This window comes from Fundulus heteroclitus, chromosome 8 (assembly GCF_011125445.2).
Source record: "Fundulus heteroclitus isolate FHET01 chromosome 8, MU-UCD_Fhet_4.1, whole genome shotgun sequence".
In the NCBI taxonomy this organism is placed as follows: domain Eukaryota; kingdom Metazoa; phylum Chordata; class Actinopteri; order Cyprinodontiformes; family Fundulidae; genus Fundulus; species Fundulus heteroclitus.
Window position 1 is genome coordinate 26,303,763 of NC_046368.1, and position 26,514 is coordinate 26,330,276.

The window sequence follows — 26,514 nt, forward strand, 5'->3', positions numbered from 1 at the left end:
TAGTTGCTGTAATCTTGGCTGGTAAAATCCAAGCCCAGGCTTCCAGTCTGTGCTTAACACGTTTTGCTTTCTGCAGCTTGCTGCTTTTCTCTCTAGGCCCCGAAAAGTTTGTTCACACCATTCAACTTGATCTATGAAGCACTGATAACTAATATTTAATGCAGTTTGTAGCATATATCCTAAAGTTATCAGAAGGCAGTATTTATTGAGTGCTCTTACCAAACTATTAAATTATTTACAATAAACAGTTTAAATCAGTTTTTTTTTTATGTAATTCATAAAATTCATAACAAATGTCATCTCAAGGGACTTCGCAAAAAACCCCAGATCCAAAGAAATATATAGTCAATCCAATCATATAGACTAATTCAAAGTCACTTGCATGTAATCGGTTCTATTCTAGCGATTGAACAATGCCATCAAGTTAGGTTTATTCTTCAAGTTAGTTAAAAGTTTTCCATCTATTAGGGTTAGTCGTTGGTAGGGTGGGCCATCCCCTTTGAATAATGGTAGGGGAAACGCACATATGAGCCTCAGGTCTCTGGGCCCATTGATTCAGGTACTTACAGACTCACTTCTATACAGAAAACCTCTATTAGCTTAGCTTTAACTTTTTACATCTCATATTAAATAATACTGTGTATTTTTCAGTGATGTTATCAAGGCGTTGGTTGTTTGTACCTGTAATACTTTATTGGTTTGTTTTGCTTTTCTTTTTATATCTCTCTTTGCAGTTGTAGAAGCAGACTGAGGATATTGTTCTCACCTTTCCGCTCCTCTATTTTTGTCACCTTTACTCCCTTTTAGCATTTCGTCTCGTCTTTTTCTTTTTCTTTTTTTTCCCTCTTGTACCTTTACTGTTTTGTGTCCGTTGAACATGAAATAGTCCCAGAATAAAATCTGATAAAGCTTTATTCATATATAAATCCAGCAGAGCATTATATTGTAAGCATTAATGCTCCACTTGTGAAAGTAAAATCTTTTGGGCTCTCTTTGGGGTTAAGACAGCAATTCTTAATGCTACACTGCCTGACAGGACACACAAAAAAGAAATTATTTTCAAAATGGGAGCTCCAAACAAGCGATCTCTTCATTTGCAGATTACTTGGCAAGTAGGGTGCAGTTTGTTCAATTTGGCTGAGGTTAGTTCCACCTCTTTTTGCGGTAATGAAAGGTGTGGGCCACCACAAGGCTCATTCTTGGGAACGATCCTGTTCACAATTCACATTAATAGCTGTGGGAGATTCTCAGATGCCTACTTCTATCTTTATGCATCTGATTCTGTGATTTATTGCTGCTTAAACTCAATCGCACAGGCACTTTAATTTCCGCTGTCTACCTGTGATGCAGTGCAGCTTAGTCTGGAGCAATTGTAGCTAGTTTTAAAAGCTGAAAAATCAAAAATAATGCTCTTTTCCAATTTTGTCTGTTTTTCCCCAAGAAAAAAGAATCCTCAATTAAAACTGCCTAAGGTAAAACTCTAAAGCTACTCACCAGTTACAAGTACAATGGATTAGTTATTGATGCAGAGCTTTCTTTTAAATTCCATTTTAAACATTTGTTATCCAAATTAAGAGATATTTGGCACATATTATAGAAACCAGTCATGTTTCTGAGCTAGGAAGCTTCTGACGAGAGCCCCTTTTTCTGCCTGTCCTTGATTATGCTAAAGTTCTGTGTATGTGTGCTTCAGCCAGTTGCCTCCAGTCCTTGACTCTGGTGTACCTCCCTGCTCTGAGATTTATCACTGGTTGCAGCCACCTCACCCACCACTGTGAACTAAATGCTAATGCTGGCATGCCTGCCTTGAATCCAAGGCAATATACACACTGAATGACTCTGGTTTACAAGCCTGTTATTGGCTTGGTTTCTACTTATTTATGCACTTTTCTTCAGAGAACTGAAAGCAGTTATGCCTTACAATCAAATGGCATTTTGTTTTTCTCTAGTCTTCATGTTCAAACTGAAGGGGGGGGGGGGGCTTTTAGTTTCTCTGCCCCTGCTCCTTGAAGTGTCCTCCAATCTGAATTGAAACCATAAGAAATGGTTTCACTGAAAGCCTTTTACTCTAGCTCAAGAAAAAAAACAACGGAAATCTTTTGAACAGCAAAGTTGTAAAACTGGATACTTGACAGGATTTTGGGCATAATTCCTTTTGGCTTAGATGTAAGATTTATGTCCATTTGAAAACTCTGAAGGCAAACATTGAAGTCCTGCTACCCAAAACACCAGTAAACACGGCACAGTCAAGTTCAAAGTTGCTTAGGCAAGACTCAATACTTAATTTCTTATTAAAGCTTAATAAAGCAAAGCTTTGATAACCGTACTGTGAATCTTTTTATTAGCTCATTAGGGTGACAGCAGTTTTTACTTTAGGTCAATGACATCTCTCTCTGATTCAACGTTACCTGTAAGCTTAGCAGGTGTCTGATGACGAATATCAATATTTTTCTGCATTGCTTCTAGAATTGCTTGGATTAAGTTGTTAGAGAAATGCGTCCAAACCCCTTTGAGGGAAGCAAAGAAACTTTAGACTCCCTTGCCAAAGTGTCCATACCCTTTGAACCTTTTCACATTTTTCACTCTAAATCCACTACAGTCAATCTGTTTTTACTGGGGTTTTATGTGTATTTTTTTTTTTTCAAACCTACCATAACATGGGTGTCCACCTAAATCGACAGGGTGAACAAGGAGTATCAGAGTTCACAAAGCGACACTGGTAACTCTGGGGGAACTGCAGGGATCCATAGGTCGGGGAAAAGAAAGTCTGTTTGAAAGAAGACAGGTTGTTAAGAGAACCGTAAGATGTTGCCTTTCTAGTTTTTTACAAATCTGGTATGGCACACAAATGTAACAAAAGGGGTTCTGGTCAGACAAGACCAAAATCAAACTTTTTGGCCTACATGTGTGGGCGCCGCATAATACCCCATATAACCCTGAACGCACCATCTCCACTGTGATACATGTTGGTGTTCTCATTGTGGTGTACGGGAGGATTTTCTTCATCCAGAGCAGCTGCTGAGGGAGCAGGTTGGAGCTGATGTGATGTTCAAAATAAATGCAGGGGAATCCAGGAAGAAAATGGCAAAAGACTTGAGACATGTTGGCTAGGTTATGCTTCCAGCAGGTCAGTAACGCTAAACATAGAGCCAGAACTACTATGGAGTGGTTTTAAACAGCCCAGACAAGTCCACACCTAAACCCAACTGGGAATATTTGTCAAGATTTGAGTACTGATGCTCTTGTTCTGTGACCTCTGATCCACAAAGACTTTTAACTTGAACTGCAGTGAAATGTGGTTCTATTACATACTGGCCTAGATGGAGTGATTTCAAAGATCACTACACTACTTACATGTTGTCTTGTAAAAGAAAGAAAACTTTGCATTTTGCTCCCACTTACCAGTTATGCACTACTTTGCATTAGGCAATCACACAGAATCACATTAAAACACATTGGGTTAGGGGTTATTACTCTACTGTCTTAGTATTTATCATCTGTTGTGAAAGTCTTAGTATTATCTACAAATCAATGTGTGACATCAGACCTAAATAGGATGGGATGTTTTAGTTGGTATACAGACGGTCACTGTTGTGCAGCTTACCTTACGTTTAACTGTCTGCTTTGGTAACAAAACATTGTTGATACTGTCCACTGTGGATGAGGGTCAGGCTGGAAAGAGGATGCGGTGAGAGAGGGAGGAAAGGTGTTTAACTCAGGAGGTCTGTGTGACCCTGCAGCAAACGGAGAGGAATGGTGGGTGAAAGGCCACCGGCTGCTGCCAGAACCGAAACCAGTGTGCTATTTGGAGTGGACACATAAAGTGAACTGTGACCGGCTGACTTCAGGGCTTTCCATGTAACCAAATAGGCATTTAAGAGGCTAACGCCCACTCTTAAATCAACGCAGATGATTTGAATGGAAAGAAACCACACTAATATCCTTTAATAAGCGAGTCTGCTGTGTGCCTATATTAGCCTCTTAAAGGCTGATGTGTTAAGAGTGGGAAGCATAGGCTTACTGATTATCACGGTGATTCATGGCTGGCATGAGTGCCGTATAATCACAGTTTAGCTAATGCAAAAAAAAAAAAAAAATGCAGCTTTGGCAGCCTCCACAGTTTTAGTGGCTCTCATTTTTTTATCGTGGTTTACCAGAAAAATAAAAGCAAAAGGTTGCAAGGATCACAAATCATAGACACCTAAACTTGTTTTGTGATGAATCTATAAATGTCTGTTTGCACAATAGTTTTTTTTTACTAATAATTTTTATAACAGCATCTGACCCCAGTGAAGGGAAAAAAATACTTCTGCATTATGTTCTCTATATATTGGTGTTTTGCAGTGCTATGGAAGAACTTTTTTCTTTTTACAGTTTGCCGTGGTACAAGCACACTGTTTATCATTGGGATTTTTATAACTTTAGGACAGGATCCATGGTTTTCACAACTTTCACTAAGCCGCCTTGACTCGATACTTTTTAGAACCGCTTTTAGCTGCCAATACAGCTGCAAGTCTCTCGCTGTACTGAATGTTTATCAGATTTGCACGTCTAGAGACGGAAACTCATGCCTAATATTTATAAAATAGGTCAAGCAGGTTGGATGGAAACGCATTTATACTAAATATATGTTCAAGTTTATTGTAACGCAAAAATATGAGGAAAAGCTCAAGGGGTCAAAATCATTTTGCAGAGCACTGAACATTAATGTGAAGCTGATTTCTATAACTAGTCGTCCTTTTAGATGAGAAGGGGGGGATTTATCAATGTGTTGAGTCCAAACATCCCTGACTCTAAGAGTACAGTGGAAGCTGAACTGTATTGAGAAATGCAGGACTTCTTTGAAATTTCTCCAGCTCCCTGATGTAGAAACCCACCTCTGGGATGTCGTTTAGGTCATGGACCACATTACATCATGGTCTGATGTGTACGGGTGTATTTCAGATTAACCCTCCTTGAATTTTCTGGCTTAGAACAATACGGCTTATTACCCGTGATGGTCTCGCAGCGTAAATAAAAGCTGCTTACAGGGTTAGGTTTTTTTGGCGCTTGCTTTAATGTTACATAAAAGTCTGTCTATTGCTTTTTTTTATATATAATCTGATTCTTTTTGTCTTTTAACACCTGGACACTGTTACACCAGCTGCTAACAGGATCAATCTTCTTTGTCCCATCACCCGTACAGCTTCTCTTCTCTAGACACTTAAATTAACATTAAATTGTGATTATTAGATGTTCGTATTTTCCAAAGAATCTCTTCAGAAGCAGGTTTGTACAGGATTCAAACATAGGATCTATGTGTTTTCTGCTCATTTCAAAGTGTTTTCTGAAACCTGAAAGCGCTTTTCATCACAACAGACACGTCTGTTTTTCTTTTGTCACCTAGCAGCCCCACTGATTGAAAAGCTGATAACTTGAAGACATTTGATTTTTATCTTGGTGAGTCAGGGCTGATTGAGTGAGTCACCCCTTTTAATCATTAGCCCATTATTTCTGAAAGGCATCCTGTTTGTTTTTGCAACCCTGTCAACGTTTCTTGACCTGGCAACCGGGATGAAATATTTGATCGCTTCTTGTAGATGTAAGAGTCAAACTAAATCATTTTGTGTTATCTGAGCAGTTCATCTTTGCCCCGGCGCAAGTTATTTCCTTAATCTTAGCTGGTGGGTGTGCTGTGGTGTTTGTTTCCATTTGGCTGCACTTGCTGCAGTGCGGTGTTCTAAGTCAGGGTGCATCTTTTTTACTCTGTAATGTTTGTTGTTGCAACAGTTGACACGCATTAAATTGCATCAGGCATTTTGCTTTTAGGAATTTACATGTCTGAACTTTATTGATCGCCTTTTTTTTTCCAGTTTTACACTAGAAAATCTATAATATTGAACAAATGAATATAATTTGAAAAATAATTATGGAATATTTAGGCAACTTTTTGACTTCATTCTATAATAAAAATCTCTTGCTGTGATCTTTTTGGCACCGCTGGCAGATCATGTTTCTGTAGTCTTTTCCCCTTTGTACAGGCAGAGCAGCTGTCTTAAAGCCGACAGTGAGAGTTCCCCTTTTCTGGTCACTGCTTGGTAGTAGTGGCTTTTTAGTCAAAACTGAAACCAAAAACGCTGATAGTTGAGTCTGTGTTGACGTGTGTAACGGGGATCTACTTTGTACATTAAGATGTCGCTAAAGCTCAGCAAAGTTACGTCATTAAAAATGTAACCGCCATAGTAGCCCAGCAGTCATTTTCTGCAACGTTTTGAAAACTGCTTGCATAAGTAGAAGGTGATGGCACAAAATCTGATTTGGGAATTGATGTAGACTTTTGGAGAAGTCTTTACAAAATAAACCTGAGGATGGTGGGCAAAGCAAATTTTCACTGCCTCAATTCTAGATCCTCACAAGCACAACCATTGCTTTTAAAATAAAAAGGCTTCTTCAATACACCGCTTATTTTAAGAAGTGCAACTATATTGCTAAACGCTACACACATTCCAACCAAATCATATATTGAGACACATGCAGTCTTTATTGCCTCTATGAACAGCAGAAATCATTCGAATCACATGATCAGTGCTTGAGATTAGCAAACATTTGAGGTCCATAATTAATATTTTGAAATGACTAATTGTTTTCATGCTAATTGTTTTTCCCACTCCATAAACAAAACAATATTGCTCATCCTCTATTGTCCTAAGCTTTGTGGCTTACCAATACAGATGTGAGATAATTGCAAATTTACTTAATGAAAGTGTTGTTTATTTCTGAATGACGTTTAATATAAGGTGTTTTTTAATCCTACTCTCTGTAAAAGTAGTCTATCTTTTTGAGTTAGTTTTTTGATTTCAGATGAATCTGTAATCCAACCAGTCAGCCCCCCTCTGTGACTTGCCTTTCTCACCTATACTCTTATAAAACACTTTGTTGACGTGGTGAAATACTTCCCAATATAGGGATTCCTAAGTCCTCAAACACCTATGGCAATATGCCACATTTTATTTACTTTGATTATTGCAGGGCAAGATGGACTAACTGTTAGCATTGTCTCTAAAGATCAAATCTTCTATTTAATGTTGCCAAAATTATTATTCAACTTTTCAAAAGTTTTTGCTGACTGCTTGAAATTTTAAAATGGCAATGAAAGTTGCAAAAAATATGAGTGTTCTACAAATGTGAGCTGGGATCTGGGCAATTTTATAGTAGCAAAACAAACTTTGTGTAAAAACAGACGTACACACGCACACACACACACACACACATACACACACACACACACACACACACACACACACACACACACACACACACACACACCCACCCACACACACACACACACACACACACACACACACACACACACAGTCACACCCCTCTTGGACGTAGTTCTTTCAGCTCGTTTGATTTTATAGAAAAACAAACAGAACACACAACAGGTTTCCTGCAGACCTAAGATCTGAAAATCTAAATTGGCTTTTGACTTTTCCAGAGAAGGATAAGTATGAAAAAAAATTACATTTAATCTTGGAATGCTTGTCTACATGAGCTTCTGTTACCCTTCTAAAATATTTTTTTTTCAATACTTTAAACAACCAAAGTTTCCAAATTCAGAATATACAGATTGTTTTAGACGGAACATCGCATACAAATTTATTTTTTTATAATGTGAACATTTATTTAAGGTTTTCTAGTATTTGCTTCATAACAATGAACTAAAATATAGCTAAACTTTGGGTCTGGAAAAGTGTGGAACTTTTTTAAAATGGGAAGTATGCAGAAACCTTTTTGTTTCTTTAGAAAGAAACAAAAAAAGAAAAAAGCAGCCAGAATGAACATTGCGCTGCAGTGGTGGGTCCACATTTTTACCTCGTTTAGTAACTGTTATATTTCCTTTTACTTTATATATGAGTTTAGCTCAGTAAGTTTTGCGTCATAGACCTTTCTTATAACTTCAGCATACAGTGTTTTAAAGATGAATGAGCACTAATACACATTTTGTAGCGTCCCAAAAGGATTGTATATTTTCAGTGTAGATGATTTAAAGAATGCTAGTCTCTCAGTAAAGGCCAATAAACCTTAATAGATGAAACTCTTCCTGATTATGGGTAAAATATATATTTATTTCATGATAAACTATTAGAAAGAGCTCTGTTGTGAGTTTCTATCTCTGTTGCTCTTGCTTGTATTTATTCCTAGCAGTCCTTGGATCATGAATCATTCCCTGGGGGAAGCGGGGGCATTTCCTTCCACACACTCCTCTCCGCTCTGTGTATCTTTGTATTCTCAGGGAGGGCCTCTTCCTCACCACTGGGCTTTGTTATGTCGTCTGAGCTTCACGGTGTCCTCTTCAGAGAGCACAATAGCCTTGTAATAGACAACACCGAAGAATGCAATATGGAATCCGTTTGTTCCTGTGGATATCGTTTACTTGATGCCTCTGACAATGAGGTTTCCTGTTTCAATTTCGGATTTTGAGATGACTAGAGGTTTTCATTTATGGTACGCAAGAAAATTGCCTCAGGGGTGTTTATTCTGCTGGATAATTAAGCCTAAGTGATTGGAGAGAGAAATTTCCTCTTGTGTCCTTGAAGTATTTAGCTTTTAAGGTTTAATTCTCAATTTTTGTTACATAAATTCTTCAAAGAGGCTATAGTTGTTTTCCTCAATTTGGAAATGTATGCAAATTCCATTCTACATATACAAAAACAAAGAATATTGAATGAATTTTTTGTTGTTGAAATGGTGAAACAATTCCCGCCAGTGGTTAATTTGTTTTGTGCATCTCTAGATGTTTTTGAAGTTTTGTGTTTTCTTTTTGATTCGTCTTTGCAAACACAAGCTCTGCAATCATGATATTTTAAGTAGGGCCTGGCGTCCCTTCAATTGAGCAACCCCTTTACTGTCATTAAACGGGGCGTCTTGGTCTAGCGGTGCTACAGCTTCCATCGGACTTACTTTCTTTCCCACTTTTCCTGCAGTTGGACCACATCCTCTACCCACCTCCTACCCTCCTGAGAAAGTCCAGTATTCCTGAGCTAACCCACGGCATAAGTCCTGCTATCAAATTCAAGCTGCAGCTCAGTGAGGATGGAAAACAGCTTCGTAGAAGAAGCCTGGGCGGTGGTTTAACAGGTAATCTCTTTGTGTTTGATCTGTGCATTTTACCACCAGATTTAAATTTTTGAAAACAAACTTAGCTTTTTTTGTTTGTGAAGTTCCTTCACTCTGATTTCACCGTGCGTTTTTACATCTTCAACACCGTGGTGACTCATAGTCCTGGCATACAAAGGACAAATGCATGACATATTTTGTTTTTAAAAGCACAAAGCACATGGAGAGACGCTCTGGATTCCAGTACAGCCCATGTTTACTGTAACTAATCTCACTCATGCAATAGAAAAACACATCTGAATCAATTCATGCTGCCAGTAACCCAGCTTCACTAATCGTTCTTTCCACAGCTAAGAAATGGCTTGTAATGGTGGATTTCACAGGCAGAGAAACGCATTACAATAACTGCAATCACATCACTGCGTGCAGACCGGTCTCCATTTATAACAGCGTCTGCTGGGAACAAATCATTAATCTACCTTTTTCGTTAGATTGACTTGTAGAAAATCTGTTGACATGCACAGCTGCCAGCCCCGGGCCTTCACAGGTGAGGACAGAGTCCTCAAACTCGCTGGGCAAGTCTAGCGAGCCACTTTAAAGTAGAGTAATTATAGGTTCTCCCAACTAGTTGCTGTATTGATTTCTGTTTTATGAGAAGATAAACGTTGCCACAGAGGGAAGTTGTAGGAGATTAACTGCAGATTTTGCAGTTTCACACACAGAAGAAGTCAGTGCTATATAGGTGGGGTGCAACTGAAGGGACAGTTTTACAAAATAAGATTATTAATCCAATGTTGACTAAACTCAAGTGCAGGTTTGTTTAACAGGCTTTTTATTGGGCTAATTATGTGAATGAAGTCTTTATAGTACCTGGCTTTATTTAGTTCTTACACAAAAGGATAAATTATTATTTCAGTATGAAAGGATTGTGCCACTCTATTTATAAATGTTCAAAGGGCTATATTCAAGTAGTGAACAGGGCGGATGCAGGCTGTGGGCTGCTAATAAAATAGACTTGTTGTAAAACAAGTATTAGTCAGGATTGTACCATTTAACCAGCTGTAAGCATGATTTCAGCAGCTACTTGAAAACCTTTTTGTTCTCTTCCTTCCTGCTTTTGCTCTCCCCACTGGTTTGAAGAGTTAAAAACAACAGGGAGAAGTCTGCATCTCATTCCTCGGGGAACCAGTCAAAACTAGCAGCTCACAGGGCGTAATGTTGCACGACACCAGGTTCCCAAGAACGAGTTGAGACTAGCGTTATTTGAGGGAAAATAAAGACTTCTGATTTTGGTGCGTGTTTCTTTCTGTCAAATACCCAACATGCTGTCACACAAACCTTTAAAGGGTAACTACTTTTGTTAGTGTTTGTCGGTCAGCTTGAGGAGGAATCTTTATTAGTCACCTCTGTGAGCACAACAGGGAAACGGCTAAAGAACGACTTCCTTTTAGACTTGAAAGCAAGAGCATCCTGCTCACACCTGCTTCACCGGAGGGAGTCGTGTTGACAGGATCTGATCAGAACTTTTCTACATGGATTTTATTGTGAAAAATATCATGGCTTTTTAATGTTATGAGCTATTTTGCCATGAGATGATGTATCATCCCAGGTCAAGACTTGAAGACATTCCTTGTAAAGATTTATAACTGATGGGGTTTCAGCACCAAAGCTGGAAAAACTATTGAAATAATTGAATGATTGAGCCCATTTTCCTTTGTTTTTATAATTTATTTTAAAATGTTTTTATGTCAGTAATGACAAAATTCAACATGTTCCTAATTATTTGCTCACGCTTTATTGTTCTGCCTTTTGTATGGACTTGTTGTGATTAGAAATCTGAAAACAAACTAGAGAGAAAAGTAAAATTTGGAAGGTAATCGGTGACTTGGTGATAGTTCACTATAACTCACTTAGATATGTATCTGTTTTATTCCTATTAAATATTTCATTATGTCTGTTTAGCCAAGCAGACTCTGAGCTGTCAGGAGTATTATGAGTGTTAATGACCTCATGGCTTTTTGTGGTTTTGGTTTGTCATCCTCTGTCTGTGTCAAACTCTCTGAAGGTGCCGAGTGACGCCTTGCTCAGAGAGTTGGGGAGGCTGTTCATCGGGTGGGATTAGAGCACCAGAAGGAAAAACAAACAGAGAAACAAAAAAAATCAGCTGGTCAGAGTATTTGTTCTTCTTCTTTTTAATTTAGCTAAAGCATGCAGAGGTTTAGCTAGGGGTTAAATAAATTCAAATGATAATCCTATATACCAGTGTTTTGTTCTTTGCTTATTAAACAAAAGAAAAACATGCTTTATGTCATCTAATAAGCTTTAGATTAAGACTCTTATTTTCTTTTTATTATTTAGCCTTTATTAAACCAGGCGAAACAATTAAGATTTAAAATCTCGTTTACCAGGACTGCCTTCAACAACACAGGCAACAATATTAGTGAGACACAATTTTCACCAGAGTACACAAACATATTCAGCGTTTTTTTTAATCACAGTCAGATTGTTGAAGAGTAAAAGTGCAATTGGAAAAAAACGAATATCACAGGTTTTATTTTTTCCTTTGGATAAAATTCTTAGGCTTAAAAATAAATTCTCCCTACAGACAGAAACCAATAAATGGCTCTTTTGTTCTGTCTGTCTGCTTCATTTGCTCATTGCAGTGCATTAGAAACAATAGGGCTCTGTCTAATATATGGTGTTAAAAGCCTGATTTTTTTTTTTTTTTTTTTTTAGCTATTTATAGAAAATGTCGACCTACAAGGTTGTAAAATGGATGAAGCCTTGAATAAATGCATTAACCTTTAGTAGCTGGTACACAAAAACAGGATGGATAAACAAACCTTTAGCCAGTGAGTTTCAGCTGTGTAGTTACAGCATCAGAGCATTGAAACAAGGTTTTTTTTTTTTTTCTTTTAGCTGAATCCGTTGCAATTTCTACAGCTAGGCCTCACATCCAGCAGATACAACACAGGAGGGTAAACGCAAATTAAAGGCCTGACTTATTCACCTGAAAGGCTTGAACATTAGGTGCTGTTTTTTTGACAGGATGACCTCAAAGGAGCCAAAAAAAATTGCAACAAAAAAAAAAAAACCTTTTACAGAAGCTAAAATTCAAGCTTTTCCTTTCACTGGTAGAACGCATTAGTGAAAAGGACACCAGCTTTTATACCCTTGCTTAACTTAAGCACTGATGGTCTCATCAGAGACAATCTTTAAATAGATTTTTGCACATTATGAATTCTCAATAGTTGAAACGCTTTACTCAAAGTTGGGATCTGACCTTTGTCATAAATTTGTCTATTGTAAATTTAACCTTAGCCCTTTACCCACATGTGCTGATCCACACCTTTCCAAGTGTTGAGTAGTTTGTGATGGTTTCCTTTATGCCGGGATGTGAAGGGCTGTTGTGAGGGAAAACATTTGCCGGTAAGGAAGGAAAGACCTCACTTTCCCCCTCTCGTCCTGTTTATCCACATTTTAATTTCCCTGGATTCAAAAGCATTGATCACAGATGGGCTGTGAAGAAATGAATGCTCTGATTAATATTTTGCTGTTCTCTGACCTGGCAGAATATCTGCATCTGTTCCAACCCTATAGGGTCTAAATATTTTTGGAGCTGCTCCAGAACTGCCAGACACCTTCTGCTTTTGTTGTTTCTCTTAGGAAACTCTGCGTTGTTGACATGGCACTGAAACATCACTGTACAGTTTTCCATCTTTGCTGCACTAAAGGTGCTGTATGGCAGGCCTTACCCAGGATTAAATCAATATTTTACAAATGCAAACTACAGCAACCTCAATTTGTGTTGTTGCATATTTGCTACCCATAACCATTGGCTGTGAATTACATGTCCCTTTACTGGTGCTGTGACCCGATCCAGTTTCTTTGTTTTTCTCTTTGCAAAGTCAGCATAACCACACTTATTGGCACCCCTAACAATTTTTCTAATGTATACTTTTTGAATAAAAGCTGATGGGATTGTATAGAAACTCTTAAAAGCAGGTCATCCATGGCGTTCTGTTCCTCTGGGGTGTAGCTGTGATGTAGGAGAGGCCTGTTTCTCACACTCCTCAATATGAGAAAGTCAAGAGAACCTGCCATTCAAGTTGAAAATAAATATGGTGTTGTCAAGTTTTTAAACCTATATCTAGTGACAACAGTCAGTCAAAATGTTAACTGGAGCTGTGCAAAACAAGGCTGCTGGCCTTTGGGCACACCCACTAGAACGGTAAGGGAGGTTTCAAACTCCTAAAGATCACCATCAGAGTGAGAGTATGTTACCGAATTTATTTTACAGCTTTTTTCCGTCTTTGCCATAGTTGAGAGTGCTGTAGATATATGTTTAGTTTATCACCTCGACCTGACAACCTCTTGGACTTAAAGAAGCATCAAATATGCATAATGTTTCCAATGTGTTGAACTTCTTACTTAAGTCCTACTTACACCCTCTGTTGCACGTGTTTTTTGATCTCCTAACGTCTGAAATCTGTTCCTTCGTGAGCACTTGCAGGGAAAGAGGTTTGTCTGAAATATAAGTACACCCTTTGACCTGTATATCAGGCCTTGTCTTTCATAATTTGAATGCCGTCATCAGGGCGGTGAACTTAAAACATACCTCCTGCAGCTTATAATACCTGATAAAAATAGATACTGTGGAGTATGCGGAAGGGTAAATGAACTGCAGACGTCCTCCTGCCATTTAGAGCAGAGCCCCCCCCCCCCCTTAGTGTTTTTTGCATTGATTGAAGGGAAAAGCGGCTACAGCCGCGCCTTGTTGTATTATTATTTTTTTACAGGGCAATAAAAACAAAATGTTCGGGATGATAAAAAGTAATTACGGTGAGACAGCGATGCATTAAAATGGTGTACAGTCATTGGAGATTGCTCTCAGTTTGTAATCTTTTATCTTGGCTCTATCATAAGACAAGGCACCGATGAAGGGGATGAACAGCTTTTACTGCCATCTAGCTGCAAGAAATAAAAGTGGATTCTGTGCTGCTTTTACAAAGAAACAAATAACTAATGTTTATAAAATGTGTAGGCCTATTTCCGTCCCGCACCAGAATATTTCTTTTCCAGGATTATGTCATTTTTAGGTGTGAAGTGAGCCCTTAATAGGCTTTTCCTTCCCCTGACCTAATTGAAACATTTTACTTCCTGTTTGTCTGCACAAAGTAAGAAGGTTTATCGTAACCAGCCTAACAAGAGCTGACTGCGGGGATTTTCGCATGTAGCACTGCACCCTTTGACCTGCACTTGACAAAGGTCAAGTACAAACACTAAACACTCAACGATTTCTGTCCCTTCCTCATTTAAAAATTTCATTTTAAACTCCTTTTGGTTTTAATTGCTCATAATTTAACCCAAAAGTTTCTTTATTTATACTTCATGTCTTTACTCTGTAAACGTGTGAAGCCGATGTCACATTCCTTGTTTGTGCACACAATCTTTGCCAATAAATCTGGTTGATTCTCTGCAGGTGGCATTTTAACACGAGTACATTTAGTCTTGCTTTCAAACTTCAACAAAAGGTGTATTCAGGGTTTGTTATTCTCACTATCATTTAAAATGTGTTGAATGCCTTTTATGGTTATATGCCACAATCTAAAATCGTTAATCCTGGTGATCTACTTGATTACAGTAGAGGGCTCCACAAGGACTCTTTAATGACATAGAAAAGAGAAAACAATATTCTTCTTTTTTTTTTTTTTTTTTTTTTTTAAAAAAAAAAACATCCTCAACTTACATATTGCAATTTGGAAGCAAATTACTTTTAAGCTATCCCAAAGTATTTCAATGAAACTCTGATGCATCTGTTTGTGAATCCGCCTTTCAGCTGATCTGATTGTGATGTTTTGCAGGAAAGTACCTGTTGCTGCCCCCCAGCTTTCAGCAGAGCCAGACAGTGCTGCAGCCGTCATCCGAGACCTCTAATCTGGTCCACATGCGATCCCTGCACCTTGGAAAGTCAGACCCTTCACTCTCCTCTAGTTCGGTGAGTGCTTGCCCTTTCTGGTCCTGCTTTGGTTGTTCTGCTCCATGTCATCACTCACAATGTTAATGCTGCATTTAAACCGCATTTTGTGAAAATTGTGACATTACAAACCGGCAATTGTTTATATGGAACGATTCTAAAAATATATTTTACATGGTAACTCTGTTTAAACAGAGATTTAGAACATGATCTAAAACCAAAAAGCAGCTGTTATTTGTTCTGTTGCTAATGTAATATTTTGACTACTTATATGTTAGTTAGTATTTATTGTGTTCCTAATTGATTGGGACTTGCTATATTTTATAGTACCTATAATCCTTGGGTACTATAATATTAAGGTAAGCTAACCTGGGTATGGTGGTGGAAACATTGTAATTGTAGAAAACAAGGGAGCAATATGTGTGAGAGAAGATACCAGCTGATCACAATTGATCTTTTCACAATATTTAAGACAATACAATTTTGTCTTTCATCCCTATTTTTGAAATATGAAAACAAGCAAGTTTTCAGCACGTGTGATAACAGTTTGCTGCAAAATTATTTATAGCCTTAGCAGATTTACATTTAAAATTATTTTCATTCATAATACATCTTTATCATACATTAGACTGTTATCTTTCAAAACATAGAAAAATATTGTAGAATGAGATGAGAATGTCAATTTCAGAGAAAAGCAATAATTTGTTTTGTTTAGATTTATATAATTTTTAAAAAATTACCTTCATAGTAATTTATAGAAAATACTTACTGGCATAACAACTTTATTTAAAGGTGCTGGCCATCCTTTTGCACGTTTCTCTGCATATTTTGACAGTTTGTTGATTACTTCCAGGCCTTTGAGTTTGGAAGGAATCCTTGCCATGGCCCCAATTTTGGGCTCACTGCACAGATTCTCTCAGATTTATGTTGGATCTTAGGCTGGGCCTCTTGAAAACTTAAAGGAACAATAAGTAATAATGACATCTAGTGGTTAAAATTTAAACAACACATACACATGCTTTTCACGGACTCAGCGGTCTGTTGCACTGAATTTTTACTTGCACTGGATGGGCAGAATATACATCATATTTTGATGTTGTATTTTGTTCTATTACTGGTCTGCTTCTCTTACTGGGTTCCATGTTGGCAGGCTGCTGCTCTTTTGCCAAGATACAATACCAAAATGCTGAGCTCTGTTTTGGGGACCCTGGGAACTCTCATATGATTGGCTCAGGAACCAGGAAGTAAACACGGGCTATACTCTGAACCAAAGTAGTTTCGGACCGTACCTCCTAGGTTTGAAAGGAGAAAAACTTGACCAAGACATTGTTGATGGAGAGGACTGGTTGTTTATAGGGAATGTTACTTCCATCCTGGGTGAGAAATGAGAATGATGTAGGTTGGGTTTACAGTAAATGTCTTACTTATTGCTCCTTTTAAATTGTACTTCTGCTCAGAAGGAACACATTGGTAATATTTAAAGATCACTTTTAAACCGAAATCTATCACAGGCCTTGTTAATTTTGGATTGAACTATATAGCCCATAATATCCTGCTTAAAAGTTTCCATAACATCCTCATGTGCTGGATATTTCTTAATTTACTGGTTTTCCACAGAAGTCATTGGACGGATGAAAAAAAAAATCACCTCATGGAATGCTATTGAGAGAGAAGAAAAAAAAAAAAAAATCTATCTATCTATCTATCTATCTATCTATCTATCTATATATATATATATATATATATATATATATATATATATATATATATATATATATATATTACACACTTAATATAGTGCATCTAAATATTTTCTGTTTCAGATAACCCAACATTTCACTGTTTGAGAATACTCAAACTATTTTACCAGACGGGGTTTACTCAATTCTAAATAATCCTGACAGAAGATGAAAAGCATAATAAACATTTAATCCTGGGATTCTGTGAGCAGAGGAGATTAATGGCAATATAACAAGTATTTGTGATTAGTTCAGCGTTTTTTGTTTTGTTTTTTTTTTTTAAACCAGGCTCTCTGTATACAGTAGATGACAGAGGATGGTCTGTGCTTTCAAACGAGTGTAGTGAGAACAGGCTGTAATCATCTGTGTTCCTAGTTTATTTATTGCTCCTGAGCTTTTGTGTAGTGCCTGGAAATGGTGTGTTTGCTTAATGGCTGTTATCAGTTTCTGCTGCCATCTGATTCAGTTCAGTGGCTTAAAATGGATTTTTATAATGTGACTATTTTTCTGGGACTGCGGAGTAACAACTTCATTACGATCTGCTATTGAACTAGTTTCAGATTAGCATCATAAAGGCCGACATTCACAAAATCTAAGATAAAATATCCATGAATGCTGTTGGCCATGTTTCGGCCAACTTCTCAAACCAGCGGACAGAGAATGACCTTCATTGTGTTCCTGTTCTGTTTTCTCATACCACACTGAGGGACTGTTGTGATCTTATTGTCTGAGGAGGGAGATGCAATCAAATTCAGAGGCGGGCCTAATGACGTTAGGCTGAGAGTCGTTCCTGCGCGTGTGCTCTGTATCAGTTAGAGAAAAGGTTAATTTAATAGGAAAGCATGTGAGGCTCATGTCTGTGTATCTACACGTATGTTTGAGGGTGCTTTTAGAGGAACTGTGGGGACTTATTTTTACTGACCCACACATAGGCCCTCAGAGGTGGAAGCATGCCGAGCCAGAAAAAAGCACGGTAACCTGAACTGGCAGTAAAATATTGCTCCACATCAGTTCATGTCCAGTGTGTTCTTGTTTTTTTTTAGATGCAGAATTTTTTGAAAGTATCTCTATATGCATGTGTGCTTCTACTACATATCTAGATAGCTTTGAAAAACCTGAAAATGTGTGTGTATGTGTGTGTGTGTATGTAGTTTAAACATGAGTATTTTTGTCTAAGTGAAAGTCAAGTTCAGTGCAGGCAGGCTGTTTTTGTACACATGGGGGCGCTAGTGCTTTTTCTCTTAGTGCTGAGGTAGTTGCAATTTCTTTCATGTACCAGGCACAATTGAAACCCCTTGGTTATTTTGACCCTGCTGTGTGACTGATCGCATAATTCCCTGTAATGTAATTGTGCTGCACCTCATGCATTGATCTAATTTAGGTTTTACAGCTTGACAACCTGGGAGAATCCTTAACATCATTGACTTTGCCTGAATTGTGAGATTTGTTTTATTGTTTCTTGACTGATCCTCTTACACGATGATTAATCTGACAACCACCACAGGAAGGTCGCGGCTCGTGAGATAAGGACACCTCAGCAGGAGAGATATGAGAGCCTGTAGCCAAATACAATTGGTTTTCTCTTACCAAGGAAAGACTAGTGTCATTTAGAAGATACATTATTTTCCAAACATTTTTGCATAAACCAGTCAGTAGTGGGGTTTGTTGCTATAAATATTATTGCTATTACAATTGCCATATTACTTTGGTATTTAAATAAAAGTTCTAAAAATGGAAACCGCTAAATGTAGGGGCTCTCATCCCCTGTCCGCTTTTAGCATGAGGATTGTTGCTGTGGATGTTCAGGTAGCAACTGTAGCATGAATCTGCTTCAGGGGTTATGTTTAGGTCGTTTGAAAGGCCCTGTTGACACTCTATTAATTTGTGTTTTGGGTGATGCAATTGCACATATTTTAGTCTTATGCACTCACACCTGCATATTTTTTCTTAACAAAGCGCAGAACCCATTTATTTCTGGTTGTAGTGTTCCAAATTTTAAAAGGGTTGAAGGGATATGAATCATTTTGCAAGACACTATACAGAGTACTTCCGTCACTTAAACTTAGGTACACGTGTATATCGACACTTACTCAATATTTTTTTTCTTTTTCTTTTTTACTCGTTTACTGCAACATTGTCTAATCATCATTCTGTAAAGGACATGGACATACCGTGGAGATTCCCAGCTTTCCACACTCAAATTGGATGAAAGGTTCAGCCGTTTAACATGTGCCACCCTCTTTTAAATGGGACCAAAGGTAATTGAACAGTTGACTCAGAGGGTATTGGGTTAGATTAACTTTATTGTCCCAAAGGAAATGTGTCTTGGGTAGAGCCTGCTGAATAGTCCAAACCATGGCTGTCACATTACATTCACACATAAAAACACAACTACTACTGGTCTGAAGTGCTGAAGAAAGAAACTGATACTCTGAATAAAAAATATAAGTGGGGTCTGAGATTATTTTCCGGGCCTGTCCGGTTATTGTTTCATTGACGATTGTCTGAAGTGAGGGGTGCTGCTTGACTCCCATCAACTTCTCAGCTCTTTAAGTAAGACAAGAAAGTTTGGCCTTCATTTGGACTGACAGGTTACCAAACCTGGCAGAAATGCCGTACCTAATCACGCTATCTATTACAGCGTGGCAAAAGAGCAGCATGACTTTCTGACTGACACCAAAGGCCCTCAACCTGCGCAGAAAATGTAGCCGCTGCTGGACCCTGTTGCAGTCATAGTCAACCTGAGCAATCCACGATAATTTATTGTCAATTTGTAATCGAAGATATTTGTAGGAATCTGCCTGTGCAATTCATTGATTATGGATGACCACTGGGGAGGGGTCTAAGATCAGTACTCAGAGTCAGAAAGCGTTCCTTGTGCCACTGAACAAAGGTTTTAATCTGCTGTCTGTAACTAGTTAAGTCTGATGTACCTGAAATGAGGCAGAGAATAGCTGAGTCATCTGAAGATTTGAACATATAGTTGTTTGGTGTATTACAACTGCAGTAATTGTTATATAAGGTGAACAGAACAGGTGAACTGACACACCCCTGAGGAGCGCCAGTACTGATGTTAATATCAGATAAGGTCCTGTTCACCCTGACTTGCTGGGAACGACTAATATGGAATGAGTGAAACCATCTGATGATTGACGTTCATTTTTTTTCATTGTAGACTGAAGGACATGAGACTGGAGAGTATTAAAGGCCGAACTAAAATCAACAAAAAGCAGTCTAGCATAAGCCTTGGGTTTTCTAGGTGTTTAGCCACTAGATGCACTAAGCCATTGCAAGCATCATCAGTGCCTGTTACATTTATTAGCAAATTGGTTGTTAGTTGTGGACCCACACCCGATCGTAGATACATTACCACCAATTTTTCAAGACATTTAATCACAACAGATGTAAAAGCGATGGGTCTAAAGTCTTTGTTCTCCTGTGGGCAGTGCGTTTTGTCAACAGGTATATTAATTGTATGAGTATCAACAGATCTCTAAAAAAATGGTCTCCAAGCATGTGTCAATTCTTCTGCAAAAGTTCTTAATAAGAGAGCAGAAATACCATCTGGACCTGTGGCCTTATTGACATTGACCTGTAACATGATCAAAATCAATCCTGTCCCATTCCTGTGGGACCACGTCACAAAGTATCGAGTCATTTTCAGCAGAAAAGTCATGATTATCAAACTGTCCATAAAAGGCTTTCAGGTTGTTTGCTTTAGCCAGTTCGTTCACAGCATTAATACATTATTGGGACAGTTTTATGTTGACAGCCAATTTCAAAGAATTCCACAAGTGTTTTGAGTTCATGGATATCAAGTTGTCCTCAACAGCCTTCTTATGATGATCTCTTGCTTTTTTTAACTTCTGATTTAGCTCTGCTTGTATAGTTTTTAATTGTAGGCGATCATTGTTGTTATAAGCTTGTTTTTGTTCCTGTTAATGCAGTCTTTAACCTCCCTTGTGATATAAGGCTTGTTATTGGGGTAGATCTTGGTTTCTTTTCTTGGTATCACAATGTCAACACAGAATTTAATAAAGTCTGGGATTACATCTGTGGCAGTGTCCAAATTGTGCTCCTCATAGAATCTGTGGATAAGAAACAACCTTTCAATGTTTTTATGCTATCATCAGACCAGATGTGAACTGTGTTTTAATTTGGGGTTTCCTGCTTTTAAGGGCATTTTTGTATATGCGGATGAAATGAATAACGTTGTGATCAAAGTTGGATAAAGGTGGTCTTGCTGTGGCTATATAAGCATGTTTTATGTTACCGTAACACTTATCTAATGTGCAACTTTGCCTAGTAGCACACAGTCAATATATTGTTCAAATCCTGGTAGTGCAACGTTTAAGTTGCAGTGATTGAAATCTCCCATGATGAAGATGGGAGCATTTGGGGTGTGCTGCAGTTGCTCGTGGACACAGTCTGCTACCAATGCTGCGGACTGAGAGCCACTGACTCTAGGAGGAACATAGGTGGAACAAATGATATTGTTGCTGAACGGGGGAGGTAAAAAGGTCTGAAACTCACGCACAGCAGTTCCATGTAAGGTTTGCAGATCTGCGCTCTGTGTACTGCCTGCTCCATCGGTCATTGACATACATGTAGACCCCGCCCCCTCTGCACTCTGTGAGAATCCCTCTATTTCAACATAGTTGTCGAGAGTCTGGTTGCTCCCATGTTTCTATAATCGGCATAATACAAGCCTCCTCAAAACATCCTCTCGCCAGATTTCGTAGTTCATCGATCTTGTTTGCGGAGTGACCTTGCGCTACACAGAATGATGGACGGTAGAGGCTGTCGACTTCCTCTATTCCGCAAACGCTGTCGGACGCCTCCTCTCCAGCCTCTTTTCCGGAGTCGTTTTTGAGTGGATTTAATTTCCTCCGGTGTATTTCCTAGGACTGATCCGTAAGGATCAACAGGTCTCTTCCCAAAATGCCACAGAGAAAGAAGCTCATCCCTTGAATATGACAAAGCCTTTCTGTTCCTTGGCCACGTCGGCATTGCATGGCAATTGATGAAAAATTAACTTAAAAAATAAGTGAAATAAGCAGTAAAGTTTCTGGAACATACACCATTATGTAGTCCTTTCTCTTAATCATGTATTCCCAGTACCAGCCACACAGAAGTCCATTCTTAATCACAAAAATCAAAGTTGGGCACTGCTACGTCTGGGCAGTTCCTTCGTTAGGTGGTCAATTAAGCAGATAAAGGTCTGATGTTGATTAGAGGTGTGGTGCTTGCATTTGGAAGATTCTGCTGTAAACAGACAACCTGTGGTCAACGAAGCTCTTCATGCAGCTAAAACAAGCCAATAAAAACAACTAAGAAATTGCTACACTAAGAGTGGCAAAACTACAGTTTGCTACTTCGTGAGAAAGAAACAAAGCCGTGGCGAACTCTGAAACGCAAAACAGCGACTGATGCGGCTGCAGTAAAGGCCTGGCTGGGCTTTAACAAGGAGGAAACCCAGCGTCTGGTGATGTCAATGAGTTCAAGACTTCAGGCTGTCCAGCAAAGGGTTTTCAACCAAGTATTAAAAAGGAACATTATTTGTTCAGTTATTTGATTTAATAACTTTAGAACCCCTGAAATAAAGAGATTGTGTTTTAAAAATACTTTAATTCCTCACATTTCTAGACAACCTTTTCATTCAACACACTGAATTTAACTTGATGGTCTGCGTTTCCACCGACTCTTTCATTTAAAATTCATTGTGGTGATGTACAGAACCAACGCTAGAAAAAAAGTTGTCCTACTCTGAACATTTATCATCTTAGGTTTTATTTTATAAATTTGTCCTCATCAACAAAGAACTGGGATTAAGGGTTTCCTCTTTGAATCATCAGCACCATGAGAAAATGAATATCTTGAACCTGCTTGTCAGATAAGGCTATATTTGGACACAAGCTGACATGTCGCTACATCCTCATGAGATTTTTGCCATTTCAGTGCTACATCTAAAGCCAGCGTGTCATCCTGCCTTAACACTGAGCCTAGACAAGAGGACTGAAACATAAAACACAGGTGCTTTAGCATCTTGATAGTGATTGGTTGGTGTACTTTTCCTTTCAGAGTTTTGATGGTTGGTTTGAAAATGAGTCGTTCTGTGTTTGGGAGGAGATGGATTTTCTGCTACCGTGTCGCAACAGAATCATTAGTGGCGGCTTTAATTAAGGCAAAATGATGCCTCTGAATTGCACCGACAGAATGGCATCTGTCATACTGATAGTTAGGAGACTTGGAAGCACAGCAATCTAGTCACTGAAACTGATTGAGTGGAGGCCTGCCAGCACACAGGCTGTATTACTGCATGAGATTGTGCAAATCAAACAATGCTTACAGCATCCTCAGAAATGGAGCTGCACAGCATATTGAATTGCAGTAGTATTCACAGTTTTCAATGTATTCAGTATGACAATCGCAAATGTGTTGCTAATAACACGTTAATCCACCTGAACAGACTCTCGCCGTCATTTATGGCCACACCCGACTCGGATCCTGGTGACTCTAAAGCTCAGATTTAAATATTTTTATGTTTTTCTATTACGGGTCCCAAGAGATATACCACACCTACACATTAGCAATGATTTATTGATCTATTTTAAAGCTGCTCATTTCATTTTGTTATTTTTAACGTTTTGAGAATAGGATAAATTTCAATCACATGCAGAAAAGCTAGATTTGGTGATATGAATCGTATTTATTCTTTATTATTGCCTTTTATTTTCATGGTTTTACTAGTATATCAGAGGACAAAAACCTTAAAATCACTTTAAAAACTACGTTCCTCAAAGGATTTAAACACTTTGTGTGTTGAGTTGACTCTTTTTGCCTTTGAACCTCCGTCACAGACTAGGATGAACAAAAAGTATTTCCACCCAGCTCAACACCTAATGATTGGCCGATTCATTTCTATGCTTATTATTGCATCTAAAAACGGAAAAGCCTTTTCCTCATTAAAATTGTCACGTTTATACTGGGAAATTAACAAGTAGAGGCCCTTAAATCATGAAAGACCAATGCTGTACAAACGGTTGATTTTCTATTAGTTTTCTTTAGCTGTCTTGTAAAAAGGTTCCTGTGAGAGTGTGACAGGCCTAGCCCGGAGGCAAATGGTAGACGACGCGAGCTCACTTTGTGTTAAAGCTCAGGGGAAGGAAGGGGCACAGCGGGATCACATCATTAAAATAGCTGCAGTCACACAGGATATGGAGACACATGATTTAAAGACAGTAAACATTTATTGTTATATTCTGCTATCTAAATAAGAAAATAGAAATATTGGCTATGTACCAAAATGAGCACTATTAATAAAAAAAGTAAATGTTGAGACTTGGAACCGAATGGGTTTTTTTGAGGACATTTTTTTCCTGCTTTCCTGTTGTTTTGTTTGCAATATCTTTTCAGCCTTATCCTCTGTCTGCGAGGCTTTATCCCTTCACCTGTCTGCCCCCCCGTTATTGTCTTTTTCCCTCCTCTGCACTCCTCCTTCCTGCCCCTGGGTGTTCATAGCGCTGTCACAAGCATGGCACCGTCCTCTTGACCGTGATGCTCTCTGGCAGAAAATCAATAATTCACTTCTGGCATGATATGGAGATAAGATTGTCATAATCCTGATGTCGTGCCTTTGCGGACTCTCATTTTCCCTGGTAATTGTCACTCTGTGATGTCCTTTACTGATATCGTGGTGGTCACGGTAATTTCTTGTTGCAAAGGAAAAAAAGAGGACTCTGCACTTTACACAGACGAGAGCATAAGCTAACCCATATAAGAGTGTTGGCACTGTGCTAAGAAAATAAAACTAGTGGGGAAAGATGCTGTCTAGAATAACTGCAACGCTCACAATAATGGCATGTTGAAGCATAAAGCTTCATATGCTTGTTTTTGTTCAACAGTCTGTAGATATTATGGGCTTTCAGAGAGGGTAGCAGTGGAGAGCGAGTGATGGGTGTACAACATGTGGCATCTTATAATCTGATATTAGGGTGAGCACAATACTCAGTATTTACGTATTAGATTCTTATTTTAAAGTTTCCCTGTTGTCTGCAAAGTTGGCCAATGAACAGTGCTTTTTTTTCTTCCCGGCAGACAACATAAGCATTGAAGAGACTTTTGAAACTTCTGTTGATGTTCAAGAAAAAAATATATGTACTGTTTTTTTTTTTTATGCAGTAGTTTCCCTGTCTCTGTTCATCATTTAGTCAATTCCTCTTGTTTACTCTCCATCCCTTTACTCAGTCATTCATCTTGCCATTCATCTCTTTCTGTCCTAAAGCCTGTTGCTTTTCCATGCTCTGTAAAGTCTAAGCACTTTAGGCACATAAATTCATGGAAAAGTCCTTTTTTGTATTTATACAGAGAACTCTCTAAATTTAGGTTTGGGAAAAGAAGGAATTTTGACCAGAAAAATGTGTAGAAAACCCTAAAGGATCCCTCAATCCTGGTAGGACTGCTGAGAGCTCTTTGTCACTTCGTAAAGTGACTTCTTTAGAGGTAATGGAAGGATTTGAAATCCTGCACTGGATTTACTTTTTTAAGGGTGGCCACAGCTTTAAGATGATGTTAATAACGTCCCTTATTGCATACATTTGGACAGATCCTACAACCTCATTTTAAAATGGACTGTCTTTTAATTGTCCATAATTTAGATTGGCACTCACAATAGAGACAAAGTAGATAAAGGACAAAGGAGACCCCCAGATAAATATACAAGATGAATGACTTTTCAAAGCAATTCCATAATCTTAACACCAGTCCTGTTGCTGCTGAGAGTTTTATTTAGAGAATTTAAATTTTAATTGTCTGAGCACTTGAAGTACACCTTTCTTGGCGGCACTTCAGGCTGTTCTTGGCTATACTGGTTTACCTTTACAAAAACTAAATGATAAAACATTTCATCTCAAATCTTACAAAACCAAAAACTAGTTGATGCATTCACAGGAAAAAAGGTAACACCAGTTTGGTTGCCATTTTGCCACATGCAGTAAATGGTTCACAACAATTCACACAAATTAGATATTTAATTTTATCTTATTTTCCTTTTCGGCCCTTCAAAAAAAATATTTACAGCAAGCATGCCATTTTTTGGAATATATATATATATATATATATATATATATATATATATATATATATATATATATATATATATATATATATATATATATATATATATATATATATATATATATATATATATATATATATATATATATATATATAAAGTTATCACATTAGTAGACCGATTCTTTAAGCTGCACTGCTTTCATATTTTTTTCCTCCGCTGTTTTGATCTTCCAAACTTCATGTTTGGATGTTTGTCATTATTCTCCAGAACATGAAGATTGGGATTTTTACCTGTACACATTTGTGTGGATTGTAGATGATCTGTCGCTGTAGATAAAGTGGTCTCTGTTTACTCTCAGCCCTGCCATCTGCTCTGTCTGACATATAATTTTCTCTCATGTAAATCAAATGTGGCAGTGTTCTTAGCAGTGTGGCTGCTTCTTTAAAGGGAAGCACATGAGTAAGAATAAGATCTATGATTTTAGAAGAGATTTGTTTTTAGAGATCCTTTTTTTTTTAACCAAGGACCTGATGATTTTACTATTTACTATTCAAATATTTTCAGTTTGTCTTCTGGATGTCCCTACAATTGCACGATGTCCCTTGTTTGTGGAAAGGACTCAA

General features: G+C 38.1%; 1 protein-coding gene across 10 annotated transcripts in view; it reads left to right on the forward strand.

Moving 5' to 3' along the window:
• The window catches only part of mast4 (microtubule associated serine/threonine kinase family member 4), a 120,757-nt gene that overhangs the window by 17,193 nt on the left and 77,050 nt on the right, over positions 1-26,514 (forward strand). For all 10 annotated transcript variants that reach the window (XM_036140465.1, XM_036140462.1, XM_036140463.1 and 7 more), the window contains exons 2-3: positions 8,967-9,120; positions 14,964-15,097. In XM_036140465.1, coding sequence (XP_035996358.1) covers positions 8,967-9,120; positions 14,964-15,097 — 288 coding nt within the window. The remainder of the gene's footprint in view (positions 1-8,966; positions 9,121-14,963; positions 15,098-26,514) is intronic.